The sequence below is a fragment of the Canis lupus genome, chromosome 27, assembly GCF_003254725.2.
Source record: "Canis lupus dingo isolate Sandy chromosome 27, ASM325472v2, whole genome shotgun sequence".
Taxonomy (NCBI): Eukaryota; Metazoa; Chordata; class Mammalia; order Carnivora; family Canidae; genus Canis; species Canis lupus.
In genome coordinates, this window is record NC_064269.1 from 44,070,956 (window position 1) to 44,088,529 (window position 17,574).

Genomic DNA, 17,574 nt, shown 5'->3' on the forward strand with positions numbered 1-17,574 from the left:
TTTTACATTTCTTCTTCTTTTTTCTTTTTTTTCTTTTTCTTTTTCTTTCTTTCTTTCTTTTTTTTTATGATAGTCACACACACACACACAGAGAGAGAGAGAGAGAGAGAGAGGGACAGAGACACAGGCAGAGGGAGAAGCAGGCTCCATGCACCGGGAGCCCGACGTGGGATTCGATCCCGGGTCTCCAGGATCACGCCCTCGGCCAAAGGCAGGCGCCAAACCGCTGTGCCACCCAGGGATCCCCCCTTTAGTTTTTCTGAGAGAGAGAGCACATTTAAATTGGCCATAGCTTTGTGTTTTACTTAGGCCATGATAAAAACCTCCTTCAGCAGAGAGGAAAACCTCCCCGTCTGACTAGCCCACAGGTAGGCACAGAGGGATCCTTGGGCCTTTGTAGTCTGTTGGCAAGAGTGTGTTTATGCCATTTGCCCCTGAGTTCACCAGATACTCCTGTGTTATGTGTATACGTCTTCATGGTTAGAATTTAGCGGCAGCACCTTGACTTTCTTGGGGACAGCTGGCCTTCAGAATGTGATATGCCCAGTGGATATTCCAAGATCTGTGGACACCTTGAATTTGAGCTCTTGTCACCTAAATTCCCTGCCTTGCTCAGCACAAATGGCGTGAAGACTCTTTAGCAGACTTTAATAATGAATGGATTTCTCCCCCCTCCCCCTTGCCTCTAGTTTCACTCTCATCAGCTATTTCACATCTTTGTGGTGGCGGGCGCGTTCGTTCACTTCCATGGCGTCTCGAACCTCCAGGAGTTCCGTTTCATGATTGGTGGAGGCTGCAGCGAAGAGGACACACTCTGACACCTTCCGTGAGCCAGGGACCCTGAACAGAGCCTGTAGCATCTGCAGGCCTCCCTTTCCGGCCATTGAGGCCAGTGCCAGAAGAGCCCCGAAACTTTGACAGCCTCATGGGCTTTGTGATGCCCCCGGGGCTCCACCTGGTACACGCCTGAGAAGAGAAAAACAAAAATAAACCATACCTCAAAGGATGAAGTGCGTCAGTTTGGAGACAAGGAGAAATGACCCAAACCCTGACTTGTAATTGGGATTTCCTGATTGAGGGTTTTGCACGACCTGGGCAAACTGGCTTCTGATCCGTGTCACATTATTTTGTAGAAGATTGGGAACACAGTTTAGCTGGTGGTTTGTTCTTCTCCCTTTCTCTCTCCTTAATCAGTAATACAAACCAATTTAGGTGAACATTTATATCCTATTAAAGGGTGGGAATGTGATTTTAGATGCTCTTTTGAAAGAACAAAGAAATTAATGTAAATAAGATTTCTAACTTGCTGTTTAAATAAGAATTTATATAAATGTTTAAAACATAGGGGTAGGGGAGGGAGGGGAATTTTTGTATAGAATGAAACATGCAAGTACCACACACTGTTTCAATTTTGCACAAAGTGACTGTAGGAAGATCAGGTGATGGCCCCAGAATGTATAATGCCTTGGTGCACCAAGGTGCCTTCTAAAGGCTGGCATACCTTGGACCCTGCGGGGCAGAAAGTACAGCCCCGGCCCATTGATTGCTTGACCATTCTCATGTTTGAGAGCCTTTGGGAATCCCGAGGTAGAGGGAAGCTGTATGTGTTTCTCAGTGGAAGCAGCATGTGAATGGCTGACAGGATGTGTTAGATAAAGGCTCTAGTTAAGGTATCATTTGAGAGACTGGTTTTCTGTGCTGAGAGTGACTCCTTCTAAAGAGTAGAGCCATTTACTTGGGAAAGTTAATTATGCCAGCAAAGGGGTAATGGAGACAGTGGGAGGAGCTCTGGAAATGTTAGCATAGAGGCTGATCTAATTACTTACTGGCTTCCTATTCAGTTTTGTGGTGACTTTTATCTGCAGAAATGTGACAGTTTTCCAGATCTTTGCTGTGGAGCTCTGGAACGTCCCCAAAATTTCCTTCTGTTACAGTCACTGCCCTAACTACCCTTTCTCCTCCTGGGAATACAAATGGACCTGACATCATAGTTCCTGGCATGGAGCCAGCCACAAAAGAGATTCCCCTTGTCCAGGTGCCTCCTGAGCTCATTTACATAGGTTGGAAGGATGCTTCCTTTGGATCAGGAAAGGTGAATTGCACCTCTGACACTACTGTCTTAGTAAGCCTAGTTGTGACACACATATCGGCTGTCTTTAAACAAAAAAGCCAGTAGAACTCTTGTAAAGCAAGGTCTAGTCCCACCATGGAGTTATCAGTATTCCCTGAACCCCAGTTTTTGAGGATAGCATGGTGGGAAGTTTTAAAAGAAAGTTGGATCTTTCAGGGAGCCTCATACAGTCCTTAAGCTATATCTTTAAAGAGCTGCTGAAAGTAGGAAAAAGGTTACTCATACCCCAGAGGTACCATAGAATTCTAATCTTGGCTCATAGGCAAACCACCAAAATAGCACTTGAGTCTAAGGTTACTTGCTGTCATCCAAGACTTCAGGTGATTGAGTTACATCTGGGGATTGTGGGTTTTAGAGCTAAACACTGAAGCCCTGTGCCTGGGGGCTGGCATCCTCAAATAGGTGTTTGGTGTATGGATAGGGTCTCCTGTCCAGTAGTGTTTTCTTGGTCATTAATTTCCTTTCTCTTCCCTTCCAATCTCCCAGCTTTTGCTGGGAGAAAGAATCCATTGTAGAACTTGGGAAGAACTTAAAGAGTTTTTTGGTTCGGATAAAGTCACTGCCTGGAGGCTAGGGGACCCAGCAAAAGACTTTTGTGAACTGATGGAGTGCCTGACAGAATAAAGAACAGTATTACTCTCTTTGGTCAGTGGCCATCTGGAAGGAAAGACAGTCTCATGGAAGCAACAGCACATATCAGAAGCCAGACTTACTCTTCGGTCATGCATTTTGGGATACAGGGTATAAGATGCAGCCCTGTAACAACACCAACAGAAGTAGTAGTTTCTGGGCCCAGTCACCCCACACCCCAAAGGAGGAGCTGAATCTGGTTCAACATAGCACAAACTGTTAGGAAAAATGAAATTAACATCAATGATATGTAGTCCAGTAAAAATCTCCCTCTTTAGGGTGTGTGTGCGTGTGCGTGTGTGTGTGTGTGTGTGTGTGGGTGGGTGTGTGTGTGCGCGCGCCCATTTATATGTGTGTGTCTATGTGCAACTCACTACCAACAGCCTCACTGTGCACTTGGTCTTCACAGTGCTCGCTGAGAACTCTCACCAGGTTGGCGCCTGAATGCCTTACTCTCAGCATCAGAGGCTGGCTTGCTCTGTGCAGATTTTTAATTTTCTTTGTTGGCCCTGGGCTGGTTAGGACCTCTACAGCTTCGTTCTTTCACCATTAAATAGTGGCCTTTTTCAGTATTTCCCCCCTGTCCCTTTATAAAATGCTGAAGCCACAAAGCACATTTTTGGGGATCATAGAAGGTTGGGGTTCCAGAAAGGCCTCTTGTGTGATGGTTCAATTCACCATGGGATTTCCCTTACTCGCTGTATTCTCAACTTCTAATAAAAAGAACCAAATGGAATATGAACTTATGTCGTGTGCTTTTTTATTGCCTCAGCTTAAACACTGAAGCTTAAGAAATTTTCAGACTCCTCCCCCCATTCTAAATGCACAAATCAAAGGATTTATGCCTAACTCACATTTCCCAAACTTTTCTCTCTTTTTTAAAAAAGATTTTATTTATGTATTTATTTCAGAGAGAGCATAAGCAGGGGGAGTGTAGAGGAAGAAGCAGCTACCCCTGAGCAAGGAGCCCCATGTGGGCTCAGTCCCAGCACCCTGGGATCATGACCTGAGCCAAAGGCAGATGCTTAACCACTGAAACCACCCAGGAGCCCCTCAACCTCTCTTAAGCTTTCATTACAGCTGGAACCAGGTTTAGAATGGAGAGGAGAGCTGACTCCAAGGGGCAGTTCTTAATTTATGATTAAAGTTTATAAGTATAATACCTAACATAATGGACACTTTATGTGAAGGTGTCTCAGATACTTGTAACCACCTCCCTGTTAACTGATCAGCATTACTCATTTCCTAAATGAGGAGACTGAAGCTTGGAAAAACCAAGTGTGACTTTTGTGCCAGCAATCTTTACAAAGAAGAGAGTTTGGAATAAATAATCTAATGTGTGTTGATTTAAAGGTTTGGGGTTTGTTAACCCTTTGTGTAATTTAAGGAATCCCAACCCCTTTGCCTTAGGTAAATTGTTTTTGCAGGGGAATTTCCAGTATTTGAATTCTCATTTCTTATTTTTTTTAAAGATTAATTTATTTTAGAAAGAGCACGAGCAGGAGAGGGAGAGTGAGAATCTCAAGCAGTCTCCCGCTAAGCATGGAGCAGGAGGCAGGGCTCAACCTCATGACTCAGATCACAACCTGAGCTAAAACCCAAGAGTTGGATGCTTAACCAACTGCATCACCCAGGCTTCCCGAATTGTCATTTTTAATTGTAGATACAACTTTAGGGTTTCCCCATATATTATCTGGGTATAGAACCTTGGATCGCATTCTGCTCCTTTGAGGCCTTTACAAAGAGCCATTTGATTTTTTTTTCCAATTTTTGTTTTCCCCTTAAAAACTGTATGCCTTCCTTTTCTCACATGGTGTCCATGGGTATTGTAAAGGAAATGAAGGACAAGTTTGAACCTTGACTTCATAGAATGCTAGTGCTCTGGGTTTCCTGAAGAAGCCCTTGGGCAGTATTGTTTACAATTATCCTAGAAATATCTTTGTCTCTAGAGAATATTTTGCTCCAGTTACAGTGTGTTTGGTGTTTTCCTTCCCTCATTAGTCATCGACTATTGGCCACCACTCCTTGTGTCCTTACGTACAAGGTTTTTATGCCTTCAGCGATGTGACTTGGTAAAAAACAAAGATGTCAATCTGACTTCATAACTTATACTTGAGATGGCTTGGAGCAGGGATCAGGGAAACTAAGGAAGCAGGGAACCTAGCTGCACAAATGTGAAAGCCTCTCATGATAGCACATCTCATTGCTGCCTTGGCTATGCGGACTTAAAACAAGAAGTAGGGTCAGGGTCAGGTTCTGCCATATGCCAGAGACTAGGCAAGAGGTCGTTTATTTCCCTACTCTCGCTTTTCTCACCAATTTTTCTCCTTTTCTCACCTTTTAAAATGGGCTTATATGGGACACGTGGGTGACTCAATGGTTGAGCCTTTGGCCCAGGTCAGGTCGTGATCCTGGGGTCTCAGGATCAAGTCCCATATTGGGTTCCCCGCAGGGAGCCTGCCTATGTCTCTGCCTCTTTTTGTGTGTCTCTCATGAATAAATAAAATCTTTAAAAAATAAAAGAAAGTGGGCTTATATTCTTTGCATCTTTCCCTGAGATCAACATTTCTCAAAATTTCCATAGTGATTGGCTGCCAAACTCTTGCTCGAATTCCTCCCTGCTGTGACCCTCCCCCCTCCCATATTTACTTTTCTTACTTTAAGATGTGTCCATTCTCTTGCCCCCCTGAATCAGACTTTCACTTAGCATTATGAAGTGGGGAACTGCTTTACCTGAAAGCACTCCCATTAAAGTGTACGCAGTTATTAGATGGATCTAGTAGATAATTTGTCCCTGGTACTGAGGAAGGAGGATCTGACAGCTGCTTTGAGTTGTTGGTCATCCAAAGATATGCAGCATTTTTAAGAAAAGAGATTTAAGATTCTGCCTACAGAATCTTGTCATGTATGCCTTTGGTTTTAACTTTGTTCATCTGAAATTGGTGATGGCGCTTTAGCTTGAGCTAGGCTGCCACCTGCTGTCCTGTAGTGGTTAAAAGAAGAAAGGAAGACTAGTTTGGACCTCCGAAGCGGACAACAATATTCCATCTTCCCAGGTGAAGAGCAAGGTTAGTAAGTTCATTTCCTCCATTGGTTCTAAAAGTGATTTCCCAATTTGACAGTCTCCTCCTGGCCATTTAGAGGCATGGGGATGATGAAGCAAAACAAGGCTGGGAGCTGCCCCAGCACTTCCTAATCCTGGTTTTTAGATTACGTGGTCAAGGTAGTTGATGAATTTGCCTGAAAATGCTCTCCCTGGGTGGGCAAGGAAGACAGACCTTTCAAAAGACAGGATTGCTGTCCTAGAGAGGAACACTAGCAGGCTGTGTCTGGGAGCTGGCAGTAGAGGTCAGATGCTGTTGGAGACCGGATATTTTTTTTTTAAGATTTTATTATTTATTCATGAGAGACAAGGAGAGAGGCAGAGACACAGGCAGAGGGAGAAGCAGGCTCCATGTAGGGAGCCCGACGGACTCTATCCCGGGGCCCCAGGATCATGCCCTGGGCTGAAGGCAGTGCTAAACCACTGAGCCACCCAGGCTGCCCTATAAATGGGGCTGTTAATGCCTATCTCACATGCTTGTTTTGAGACTAAATGTTGAAAGTAAAGTCATATGATCAATAATATAGGGCATTTTACAAATACTGCAATGAATTCATTGTTCAGAATTGGCCCACTCTACAGGGAATTGGGGTCATTTGCTGGCGGGAACTGGTACTTTGAGTTGTGGAGAGCTGGGAAGAAGGGTCACCCGAGGCCCTGCACACTGTCCATGCTTACCTTGGGGCTTGGCTAGGACCTCTTCATTGGAGGTTGGTTAAATTTAAAGCTCTGAGGCCACCTCAGAATTTCTACATGGTTCTGCCTTTAATTGCTCTCATAGTGGAGGCTGCTCTCTCTCAGGTAGGGAGGGAGGAGAAAGCTCCAGAGCCTTGAGACCTTGGGGGGAGGGGTGCACCTGGGGAGAGCTCCCCTTCTGGTGCACTTTGCTGTGTATGTTGGCATGTTCCCCGAAAAGCCAGCCTCAGGCACAGAGTCAGGTGGTCTCTTTTGTAGATTAGTGGCTAGAAAAAGAGCACCATGGGCTCTGGACCTCCCGGGGAGACCCCTTACCACACCATTGTGAAAGGCTGGTCTTCCTGGGCCTCTCTGCTTGGCTACCACTATTCCTCCAACTCCCCCATTCTTACGTCACCGTCTAGTGCAGCAGCTGTATATTTTACCCCATTGGCTTTTTCTTAAATGCAAAAGCTTCTATACATTAGCATTTTGTAAAGAGAGTTTTGGAAATTTTTAAAAGCAATAGTTTGCAGACGTGCCACGCCACAGTAATCTAAAAGGATTTAATACCTGTTCCTGTTTTGGGGTTTTCCCATTTCTCTTTACTTCCCTGCCTTCTGTCCGTCTGTCTCAAACACACAGAACTTGTTTGAGCAGCAGCTAGGAAACTGACTACCCTCCACCATGCACTCATTTTGAGAAAGCTCTGTGTCAGGTGGGGGTGTGTTCTTCATCTCATTTTTGTGGTTGGCCTCATCCTGCCCCTCTTAGTACCTTTAAGTTCTCGGATTCTATTGAAGACCAACCAGTTTCATTAGAAACACCTGACCCTTGGCTGGGTCTGGACTTGCAGAGAATAGATGGAATTAAATGCTTTTGTCTTGGGGCAGCCCCGGTGGCTCAGCGGCTTACCACCGCCTTCAGCCCAGGGCCTGATCCTGGAGACCCAGGATCGGGATCGGGTCCCACATCAGGCTCTCTGCATGGGACCTGCTTCTCCCTCTGCCTGTGTCTCTGCATGTCTCTCGCCTCTCTGTCTTTCATGAATAAATAAAACCCTTAAAAACTAAAAAAAAATTCTTTTGTCTTGGTCTAAGTTGAGCTTGTGTTGGACTCCTGAAGCAGAGGTAGTAGGCAGGATGGGAGGATGCCCACTGAGACTCGGGGTGGATGGTACTAGGCACCCTGGAAGATCTTGGAGAAGTAGTTTCTGGTTCCATCCAGCAATCTCAGGAGGCAGTGTCCATTAGCCCAAGACTGAGATGAACAGTGACCTGGCCCAGGTGTAGTGAGGTGGATCCCATGCCAGGTGCTGACTCCTTAGAATGTTTCTGGAAGAATCATTTTGTCAAAACAGGTCAGATTGGGTTGGTGTCACTGCAGCAGCTGGAGTGGTAGCACCCAGGCACACAGAGGCAGCAGGAGCATGGGGAGTGAGGCTGAGGTGTCCGCGGTGCCACCACACTCTTGGGCGTTTTCCTGTGAACCCAGAGCAGAGATGAAACAGTAGCATTCAAGATGAGGCAACTATCCCAGCCAGAAGAGGCAAGGAATGGGGGGGGGGGTGTCTCTGGGAATTAAAGCCAAATACCTGGAGAAAGAGAGAAGTTCTAGAAACCATCCTTTTTAGGTTACCTATCTTTTAGAGGGAAGGTAGAGGCTGTGCAGTCAGCCCAGAACTGGGCTCAAGCCTCTGCTTGTCCCTAGTCTTATAGGGAGGGGGCCATACTCTTAGAATCTGACTCTAGAGAAGCCATCAACTCTGGAAGCTTCTTTGATGTCAATTATGTGTGGCAGTCATATCGAGCAAAGACAATACCATGTATAAGGCACCCAGCTGGAGGCCTTAAGCTAAAAGCACCTTACATAGTGGGTACTAAATGAATGTCGGTCACCATTAGTATTGTGCATATCATGGTTTCCTATAACTTGTTCAGGTCATTGGGAGCTAAGTGCAGTAGTAATGGAGGCAATATGGGGAAGCTGTGTTTTAAATCACTGAGGGTCCGAACCCTGGAAAATTTGGCCCTCCTTGTGAAAGTACCCTGGGATCCTGGTTGACTTCGTGTTTGCCTGCCATGGGCCTAAATGTAAATGCATGTGCAGGAATGTGTTCCCTTGGAGGTGCACATGTACAGCTGTGTTCATGTGGCCACTCAGATCTGCAAACGCACAGGCACAGTCCTAGAGCTGAGGATTTGGGGAAGCCCTCCACCTATGCCCCCGTGCCCTGAGCCCTCACCTCTGGATGGAAGGCATGGCAGGAATCTGGTCTCCGGCGAAGCTTCTGGGAGCGCATCCTGTCACACTTGACAGAGGCGTTATGTGCACAATTCACTGTTAAGGTGGACACCTCATGACAGGAGCTGATTCTGGAGATTAGTCTAGAGAGTAAGTTTGGGAAGAACCTACTCTTAGTGGGACCAGCTGCCTTGCAGGTGGCTTCCAAGGTCAGAAGACAGCGCCCAGGGGCAGGGGTGGCAGGGGAACAAGTCTCAATGCCCCGTGGAGGTGGGTGGAATGCTGGTGGTGAGGGAGGCTGACCCCAACCTCTCAAAATCTGAGCCCCTCAGCAACATCTCCCACACCTCCATCCCTCCCTCAGCCTGCATATTCTGGAGGTTGGAAGGATATATTTGACTTCTGTAGCTTCCTGCAGGACTGGTGGGAAGATGCTGCAGTCACAGGTGGGGTCTGTCACCAAGAGGAGAAGGTTACTACTGGGAATCTGTTGCATCACAAACATCCTGCAGCAAAGACAGAAGTGGATTGTGGGCCTTCTCTATGGCGGGCATGACTTTGAGCTTCCAGGAGGAGAATTTCTGGAGATTTAGAGTGTGGCGTGGTGGTGGCAGGGGAAGGAGCAAGTACCATCAGGCAGGTCAGATTAGGGATAGCTGCAGGGACAGTTGTAGGCAGTGAATTTGTTTTACCCACAAGCCTTTGCACTTGTACTGCTTCCTCGCAGACTGGAGGTGAGGAAGTCCAAACTGGGATACGTTTGAGAGTGAAAGATGTTATTAATATATGCAGGGATAACAGGCATAAATCAAGACTGCCCCAGCCAAATAGGCATGTGTGGCTCTCCTTGCTTTGGGTGGTTGTGGTGGAGCAGGCTGTGCTGGAAGGCGGCAGTGCTCAGGCTTGGCCACAAGGTGGCACAGCGCGCCTGCACACAGCCCTGGAGTCCTGCCAGAGGGAGGCAGTCCAGGATTCTGAGCCTGTTCTGCAGAGGCCTGGTGACTTACATAACAGTAGCTGCCACTTCCTGAGCTTTTTCCTGTGGGGTGGGTGATCTCGCTCTCTCTCTCTCACACACACTCACACATATTTAACCTTCACCACTCCGAATGCGGTTGGCATTATTCCTGTCTTGTAGATGAGACACAGAGGCTAGGGATGGTGAAGCAGCTTGCCCAAGGTTACAGGCCAGGAAGCAGCAGAGCCAGCTTTTGAATTCGAATTTGTCTGAATTTGAATACTCTGAAGTCTGTGCCTTACACCAGACTGTTTACCCATCATGACACACCAGTATGAGGTGGAAACTTGACTGTCCTGTGCCGCAGACTGAGGCATTACATTCTAAAGTAATCCGCTTGAGGTCTGGGGGTATGAGGGAAGCCCCTGGTGAATGGCAAGGCTAGCTGGGTGGGCACTCTGGAGGAGGCCCAGGACAGAACTTCATGGGTTGGGAGGCCCCCAAGGTGGAGGTCGGGGTGGGAGTCAGCAGGAGAGACGTTTCTGTCAGGGCTCCCTGCGCTCTGGGGCCAGGGCTTGGCGGAGCCAGTCAGATCTAGCTCCACTCTAGCGGCCTGAGTCTAGGCGGGGGGCACACGGGGGCTCTGGGCCTGGGAGTGAGCTGGCAGCGCGGGGAACCCTCCTGTAGCCCAGCCATCCTGAGAACATCCTCTGCACAGGTAGGCTTCTGAGGAGAGCTGACTGGTTTCTTTGCTCAGAGCCGTCCTTGCCTGTCCTGGCCTTGCAAGGGCTCGTGGGTGCCACTGAGCTTCAAGGCCCTGAGCTGCTGTGGGCAAGTAGGTGTGTGTGAGACCCACACTGGGCGGGGTGCTGGGAGAGGCTATGGGAGCCTTTCTTCTGGATGGGATGAGACTTGGTGGGTGGGCCTCCATCCAGCCTCGGGAAGCCCTCTCCCCAGAACCCCCAAGATAGTGCCCTGGACCGTCCAGCACCCCTGCCTTGGCCTGTGAAATGAGAAGCAAAGACTGTGTGAGCGAGGTTGGGGGTGGGCAGCACTGCTCGTGGGCCTTACTTCTGGCAGGTTCCGCACTCAATGATCCCGTTGGTCTCCTGGACGGCTGTCTGGTGCACAAACACGGGGTACTCTGTGTCGCATGGCTGCAGCGCGTCCTGTTTCTTGTGCTTGTGGGCTGCAGAGGGACAGAAGCACGGATGGGGAAAGGGCACCACCCAGTTAGGAGGACCATCCTCTGGGGGGTGGGGGGGGGTTCAGCTTTGATCCCGCAGGTGCCATGACACACCCCTTTGTCCATGTGCACACGCCTGGCTTCCTTGTCAGAAAGTTCTCAGGGTTCATCGAGGCCAGGTGGATGGAAGAAAGACAGGGAAAAAGGAGCAGGATAAATGGAGCAGACGGTGTCACAGTGGATGGGGCAGCAGGCAGGGCTCTGGGGGGCCTGGGGTCTAAGGTGTGTGACTGGTGCACTAGGCCCATGACCTTGGGAGAGCCCCCTCCTCTCTCTGGAAGCCTGCTCCTCAGTGTGAGCCAGCTGGTTCAGAGGATGGGTGCAAGTGGACCTCTTGGAGGCTCTGATCAGCACTGATATCTGGGGCCTGAGAGGAGAGCTGAGGCAGTAGGAGGGCCAGGGGTCCTTGGGGAAGATTTTGGTCTCTTAATCCTATCACCCGTCCCATTTATTGCATGTAGATGACATCTCACAAGTCCAGCTATGGTGCTCTGCAAATGCAGCTCCTGGACAAGCCCTGGGACTGTTCCCTAAACCCTGTGGCCAGCTGTGAGCAGAGCACCAAAGGCTGAGTGCCGACTGCCAGGGCCTGGGACAGAGCCAGCAGCGGGGCTTCCAGTGCCTGACGCTGCCTAAACCCAGGAGACTGGGCTTGTTGGGGCTCCTTAGTGTCTGTGGGGTGCACTGAGCCCACTCAGAAAGGGGCAAAGGATGGAGTGAACAGGACTCAACAAGAGGAAGCGCTGAGGCCCTAGCAGCCCCATCCTGGAGGACCCACATTTGCTCCCCGAAGTGAGCAATAGCAGTGTTCTGTTAACACAGCACTTCTTTCTCTTCCAGGCACTCCTCATGCCTCTCCTTTTGCTCCCTTTTGTGGAACAGACAGGTGGGCAGTCTCGCCCCATCTCAGTGTCACCTAGGGGTTCACAGGAGAGCTATAGGTCTGCTAAACTCCCAGACCCAGAAACTTCCCACGAAACCTTGAAGGTGAGCAGGGAGGCCAGTGTGTGGGCAGAGAAGTCCTCATGGGAAGAAGCATGGTATTTAGTCTGGGCTTTTGCACACCAGACCTTCCAGGGCTGCTGCTGGGCAGCTTAGCAGGCTGGGCCCCCTCAGAATTGGAGAGTGAGAACTCTGGCTAAAGCCTCCAAGAGGCCTCCGGCTGGTTTTGTCTTTGCAGGGCCCAGTCACCCTGGCCTTGTCCCCCATCTCCTGTAGGGGCTGGCTCAGGGCTGGGCCTGTCACCTGAGCCATTTAGTGTGGGTGGGTTATCTCCGTGCCAGTGATAGTAACAGTACCAACCACAATAGGGTGGAGCAGGCGTCCACACAGCTGGGAAGGGCATCGGGGCCTCACTTGGTCCATGTCCTTTGACTCTGAGGCCTGCACTCTTTACCGAGGACATGGATGAGGGGCTGGACCAGGCCCCCTAGGCGGGAGGCAGAAGCTCCACCCACAGCTATCATGAGGATGAGAAATTCTGAACAAGCGGACTGGGGGAGGTCATTCTCTGCTTTTGCAAGATGTGGCTGCCAGCACAAAGAGAGAGACAGGGTGGAGAGCTGTGTCCCCTACCCTGTGTTCTCATGCAGAAGGGAGGAGGGACCTGTTTCTAAATGAGTTGTGACACACAGTTCCTGGTTCCTGTCACAGACACCATCCGGAAGCCAAACTCTGGATAAAAATGTGGTGGTGGGATCCCTGGGTGGGGCAGCGGTTTGGCGCCTGCCTTTGGCCCAGGGCGCGATCCTGGAGACCCGGGATCGAATCCCACGTCGGGCTCCCGGTGCATGGAGCCTGCTTCTCCCTCTGCCTATGTCTCTGCCTCTCTCTCTCTCTCTCTCTCTCTCTGACTATCATAAATAAATAAAAATTAAAAAAAAATGTGGTGGGGAGGACAGCCTAGGTAGTGGAGATTTTCCAGAATCCCATGGAAAAGGCTCTGTTGACATGGAAGGGTTGAGCAAAATGGGTTAAAGTGAGACAGTCCTGGGTGGTAGGGGAACACCCAGGCTACTAGGAAGCCTGACTTTGTTTTACATTTACAGATCAAGTGGCTTCACTCTCCGCGGGGTACATTCCAGAGTCCTAGCTGGTTGGGAATGAGGACACCTCTTTGGTGTGTGGTCAGGACCATGGAGGGCACTGTCCTTGGACAAAGGTCACAGGAGATATATTATCTCCAGAGGGTCCCAGTGACCAGACCAAGGCCTCCACCTGCCCCCGACCCCCACCCCCACCCCCGAGTGCTTCTGAGGGCTCGGTGGACTTGTGAGCTGGAGGCACTGCTGTTTCCTGCTCCACAAGGAAACCTGGTGGCTTCTCACCTGCATGTGGGCAAACCACTGGGCCACATCACCCTTTTCTTTTTGGAATCATAGGTGATCTCACCCAAGGAGATTGGCTGGAGTGTTCTGTTTTCCCTGGGGTGGGGCTAATACTTGTGTGGGATGAGCTTGGGGAGACCCCCCACCCCTTCAGGAATGGCGCTTTAGCTTGGGAGAGGCCCTCTGAGTGAAGGGTGTCCCTGGATGAAGAGAGTTCAGTCTTCCTTGAATGCATGCCTGGGATGGAGGGCTGAGGACAGGCCCCTCTTGCAGTCCCTCCCAGCACCCCCAGGTTCCCCCCACCCCACCCCAGACTCCTCAGTGAACACTACTTACAGTGATGGAAGACAGCTTTGGCTGTCCAGGACACAAGGCCCAGCACAGGATGGGCATGATGTCACACAAGGGCGGGATGACAAAGGGTGGTGATGTCGCATGGGGTGAATGATGTCACATGGAGCAGTGGTGTCCCAAGATGGCATGATGTCACATAGAGAGGTGAGGGAAGCCAGGGATGAGGAGGATGCCATGAGATGTGAGCCATGAAAAAAAAAAAAAAAAAGATGTGAGCCATGGACTCTCCAGAGTCCCCCTCCCATCTGTCATCCACCCAGAGGTGACAGGTTTCTTGTGAGATGGCTTTGTTAGTAAACACTCCCTTTGCCATCTGTGTACTCACCCTCGGCCCCACTGTCCGCAAGCCAGGAGCCCCAGGCACTCCACTCCAGCAGGAGCCTGTCAGATGCACAGCTGAATCTTGGAGGCCCGTGTGCCTCCCCACCTGAGTCCTGAGAGGGCTGGAGCACCAGAGCTCCCTGCTGGCCCCTGGTCCAGCCCCTCTCCTATAGGACACCCTCTCCCCTGCTTGAGGCTACTAGGTGAGCAGAGAGCCTCTCCACCTGGCAGCAGTGTGTAGAGGCCAGGCGCCATAATGCCTCACCAGTTCCACCCAGGGACCTTGCCTGCCTCCTCTGGGGTTCTGGGGACCTCATGTCACTCCTGCTCAAAGGGCTCCCCTATGAGGCATGCCTGCATGACGTCCCCCCAGTCCCACCCCCTGTCCTAGCCGCAGACCCCACTCACAGCAAGAGCTCATTCACCAGCCACCTGGTAGCAGTCAGGAGGGCAGAGAGTGGCTGGGAAAGAGAGGGGACACGTGGTTAAGCCCTAGGCCAAGGTTCTCCTCTGGGCACCCCATAAAGACCACAGCAGGTGGTAGTGGGAGTAGTGGGAGGGCTTCCCCCTCTTCCCCTCTGGCTGTCACCACCTGCCACCCCTGACCAGCAGAGGGAGCATTTTACAACTGAATTATCTGATAAATTCCTATTGTAGGGCAGACTCTTCAGGGTTAGGACATGCCCATCCAGAAGACCAGGGAAGGAGGGATACAGTGGAGGAAAATTAGAGAGGGAGACAAACCATGAGAGATTCCTAACCCTGGGAAACAAAGGGTTGCAGAAAGGGAGGAGGGCTGGGGGACGGGGTAACTGGGTGATGGGCACTGAGGAGGGCTCGTGATGGGATGAGCACTGGATATTATATGTTGACAAATTGAATTTAAATACAATTTTTAAAATCCCTAGATAAAGGAATAAAAAAAGAAAATGTGAGAAACACACACACACACACACACACACACACACACACACAAGACCAGTCAAGTTCTCTTCCTGATGATCCACTTGGTGGTGTTTCTGGGATCCTTTGTAATAGGTGTGAAAGCACTAGTGAGTGAGGGTAGGGACAAAGCAAGAAAGGGGTGACGGTCTGTTTTCTCTACCAGAGGCCTTGCTTCCAGGACAGATCTCTGATGCCCCAGAGAGAAGGCTTTTGTGCCTGGGGTGGGTGCAGGCTGAGAGGCTGAGTGCAGGGAGCAGGGGTGCCGGAAGAGGATGGACAAGACTTCCTGGTCAAAGTCAAGAGTGGGGTCTTGGGGTTGGCGGGTGGGGGAAAGGTCTGGATGACACTTACGCTGACCAGTGAACGGGCTGCACTGTGGTGGTGCCCCGAGGGTTTGCACATGGCCTGGTAGTCATACATGGTCACTCTGAAAATCAGAAACAGGATCTGGGGAGTCCAGGCCTCCCCACCCTCTCCCACACCCAGGGAAAGCTTGGCACATGGTTCTCTTCCCTGGGATTCCTGAGGGTGCATGAGTGAGGATGGTCAGGTCACACAATTCCATCTCTGCACTTTGCTTTAAAGCAAATCTGGCTTTCCCTCTAATGGCCCATGTGACCTTATACCCTTCTCTACCCTGAGTCAAGTCCCTGGCTTCAGAAAGGGTGCTTTAGGAGCTCTTTGGGGTTTTCACTCTGTGTTTTTGAGGTCAGGATCTTGCTATCTGTCGAGCCCAGTTAGCATCAGCTCCTGCCTTTTCTTTGTGTATTCAGTCTGGGGAGAAGCATGTCCCACTTACTGGCTGAACACCCCCATGCTGAGCAGCTGGGTCATGAGAGCACCATCCAACTCCCCCAGGAATCTTCCCATCTGTGAGGGAGAAAGAGACACAGAGACAGGGACAGGAGAGAGGGATGGATGGGGTAGAGGAGGGATGGGAAGGGGAAAGAGATAGGGAGGGAGAATGGGAGAGACAGGAAGAGAGGGGGCAGGGAAGGGAGGAGGCAGAGAGACGGGAGGGAGGGAGATGAACAGCATAAAGACTTTTAAGTTTCTCCATTAGGCCAGGCTCATTTCAGAGTTTGCAGACCTCAGCTGGGCGTTGGGTTTCCCCTGCACAGCCCTTTCAACCAAATCAGGACTGTATCCGTTTGCTGGCTCCCTCCCCTTCAACAGGCTCCCTGGATATGTCTCTATCTTAGTGTTTTCCAAATTCTAAAATGTAATCCATTAGTTGACCATGAAATCAATCTAGGGGCTACAACCAGATCTCTTTCTCTCTCTCTTTTTTTTAAAGGCACAGAATTCCTTTGAACAATTTGGTGTGAATTGTGTGTCATCAGGTTAAACAAGGTTTTGTGACACTTGATTTGTTGTATATGGTGTGTGTGTAATGTCCTAGATCAGATGTAACATTGTATCTTTTTCTGAGTCAGGGTCAAAAAAAGGTTCAAAAAAGCAGCCCTCCTCTCTACCTCTACAGTTGGCACCCTTATCACCCAGCCCAATATGTTTGAGAATCTGGGGCTACCTTTTCCCCTCCCTCCCCACCACCCTCTCCCCTTCCCAATTAATCAGTGTGCCCTGGGTTGACATTCACCTTCTGACACCTGGAGGTGACACAATCCAGACCTTTGTGCTCCCAGCAGCCCATTCCACCCTCCTAACTGGGCTCCCTCCCGCCCCCAGTCCTGCTGCCAGATCACTTCTCAAACACAGCTGAGATTTAGTCTCTCTCTCTCTCTTTCCTAAAGAACAAAACAGGACCCTCCTTCCCTCTCGTCCCTCCTTCATGACCCAATCAACCAGCTCTGGTGAGCACCGAGCACTGGGTGCCAGGCCAGAGGGCATCCTCCAAGCCCCTAGAGCCCCTCCAAGTTGGCTGACACTTAAGCCTGCTATGCTCTGGCCTCAGACTGCCCTCCAGCCTCACCCCTACACTGACCTCCCCACCTGCCCCAGCCTCTTGCTTCTGCTGGTTTGTCAGCAGGGCGGATGGGAAAGAGCATAGACTCAGGTACTGGATTTTGAATCAGATCCTGGCCCCAGCACTGCCCACCATGTGGCCATGGGTAGGTGAGGGATGATGTGTGCCGAGCACCTGGCACACAGTGAGTACTCCCTATGTGTTGGCCCTATGGTAGGAAGCTGCTCTGGGCCTCGGCACTGCTCTTTGCCTTGGCAAGCCTTCCCATCTTCATTGCAAGGAGCTTTTCTTGTTGTCCTCCTCCAAGAAGTCTTTCTTTCCTCACCTTCCCAGCTAAAGTTAAGGCCTCTCTGCTACGTACCCTGAAAGTGAGAGGCTTGATGATCAAGGCATGAGGGGGTAGCCTAGGGAGAGCCAGATAGGACATGCAGGTTTGTGTGAGTTCTGTGCTCTCTTGGGCCAGAAGGCCCACCTGTTCTAAGGCCTGAGAGGCTTCTTGGAGCAGGGACAGAGCAGAGGACAACAGTGACAAGTTGAGGACGGTTCAGGCAAAGAATAGGAAGTGGAAAGCTGTGAAGCATCCAGTCCTGCTGTTCTCCAAAACGCAGCCCTGAAGTCCTGAAGCCACCTGATGTTTCTTAAGCTCAAGTGATCCCTCTCTCTCTATCAGCTGTGGGTTGCGTTTTGCTGTTCCAGGGACCAATGGGTGTGCG

General features: G+C 50.3%; 2 protein-coding genes across 11 annotated transcripts in view; one reads left to right on the forward strand and one right to left on the reverse strand.

Annotated features, from left to right (window-relative positions):
• ADIPOR2 (adiponectin receptor 2) overlaps window positions 1–3,503 on the forward strand; it is a 145,044-nt gene extending 141,541 nt beyond the window's left edge. For all 10 annotated transcript variants that reach the window (XM_049102746.1, XM_035706867.2, XM_049102745.1 and 7 more), the window contains one exon: window positions 690–3,503. In XM_049102746.1, coding sequence (XP_048958703.1) covers window positions 690–818 — 129 coding nt within the window. In that variant the 3' untranslated portion in view covers window positions 819–3,503. The remainder of the gene's footprint in view (window positions 1–689) is intronic.
• Window positions 3,147–17,574, reverse strand: part of CACNA2D4 (calcium voltage-gated channel auxiliary subunit alpha2delta 4) — a 121,137-nt gene continuing 106,709 nt past the window's right edge. Inside the window, exons 30-38 of the mRNA XM_049102496.1 lie at window positions 15,734–15,804; window positions 15,286–15,361; window positions 14,398–14,450; window positions 13,994–14,049; window positions 13,651–13,671; window positions 10,813–10,930; window positions 9,172–9,289; window positions 8,785–8,862; window positions 3,147–8,021 (exon numbers count right to left, since the gene is read on the reverse strand). Of these exons, the coding sequence (XP_048958453.1) occupies window positions 7,917–8,021; window positions 8,785–8,862; window positions 9,172–9,289; window positions 10,813–10,930; window positions 13,651–13,671; window positions 13,994–14,049; window positions 14,398–14,450; window positions 15,286–15,361; window positions 15,734–15,804 (696 nt within the window). The 3' untranslated portion in view covers window positions 3,147–7,916. The remainder of the gene's footprint in view (window positions 8,022–8,784; window positions 8,863–9,171; window positions 9,290–10,812; window positions 10,931–13,650; window positions 13,672–13,993; window positions 14,050–14,397; window positions 14,451–15,285; window positions 15,362–15,733; window positions 15,805–17,574) is intronic.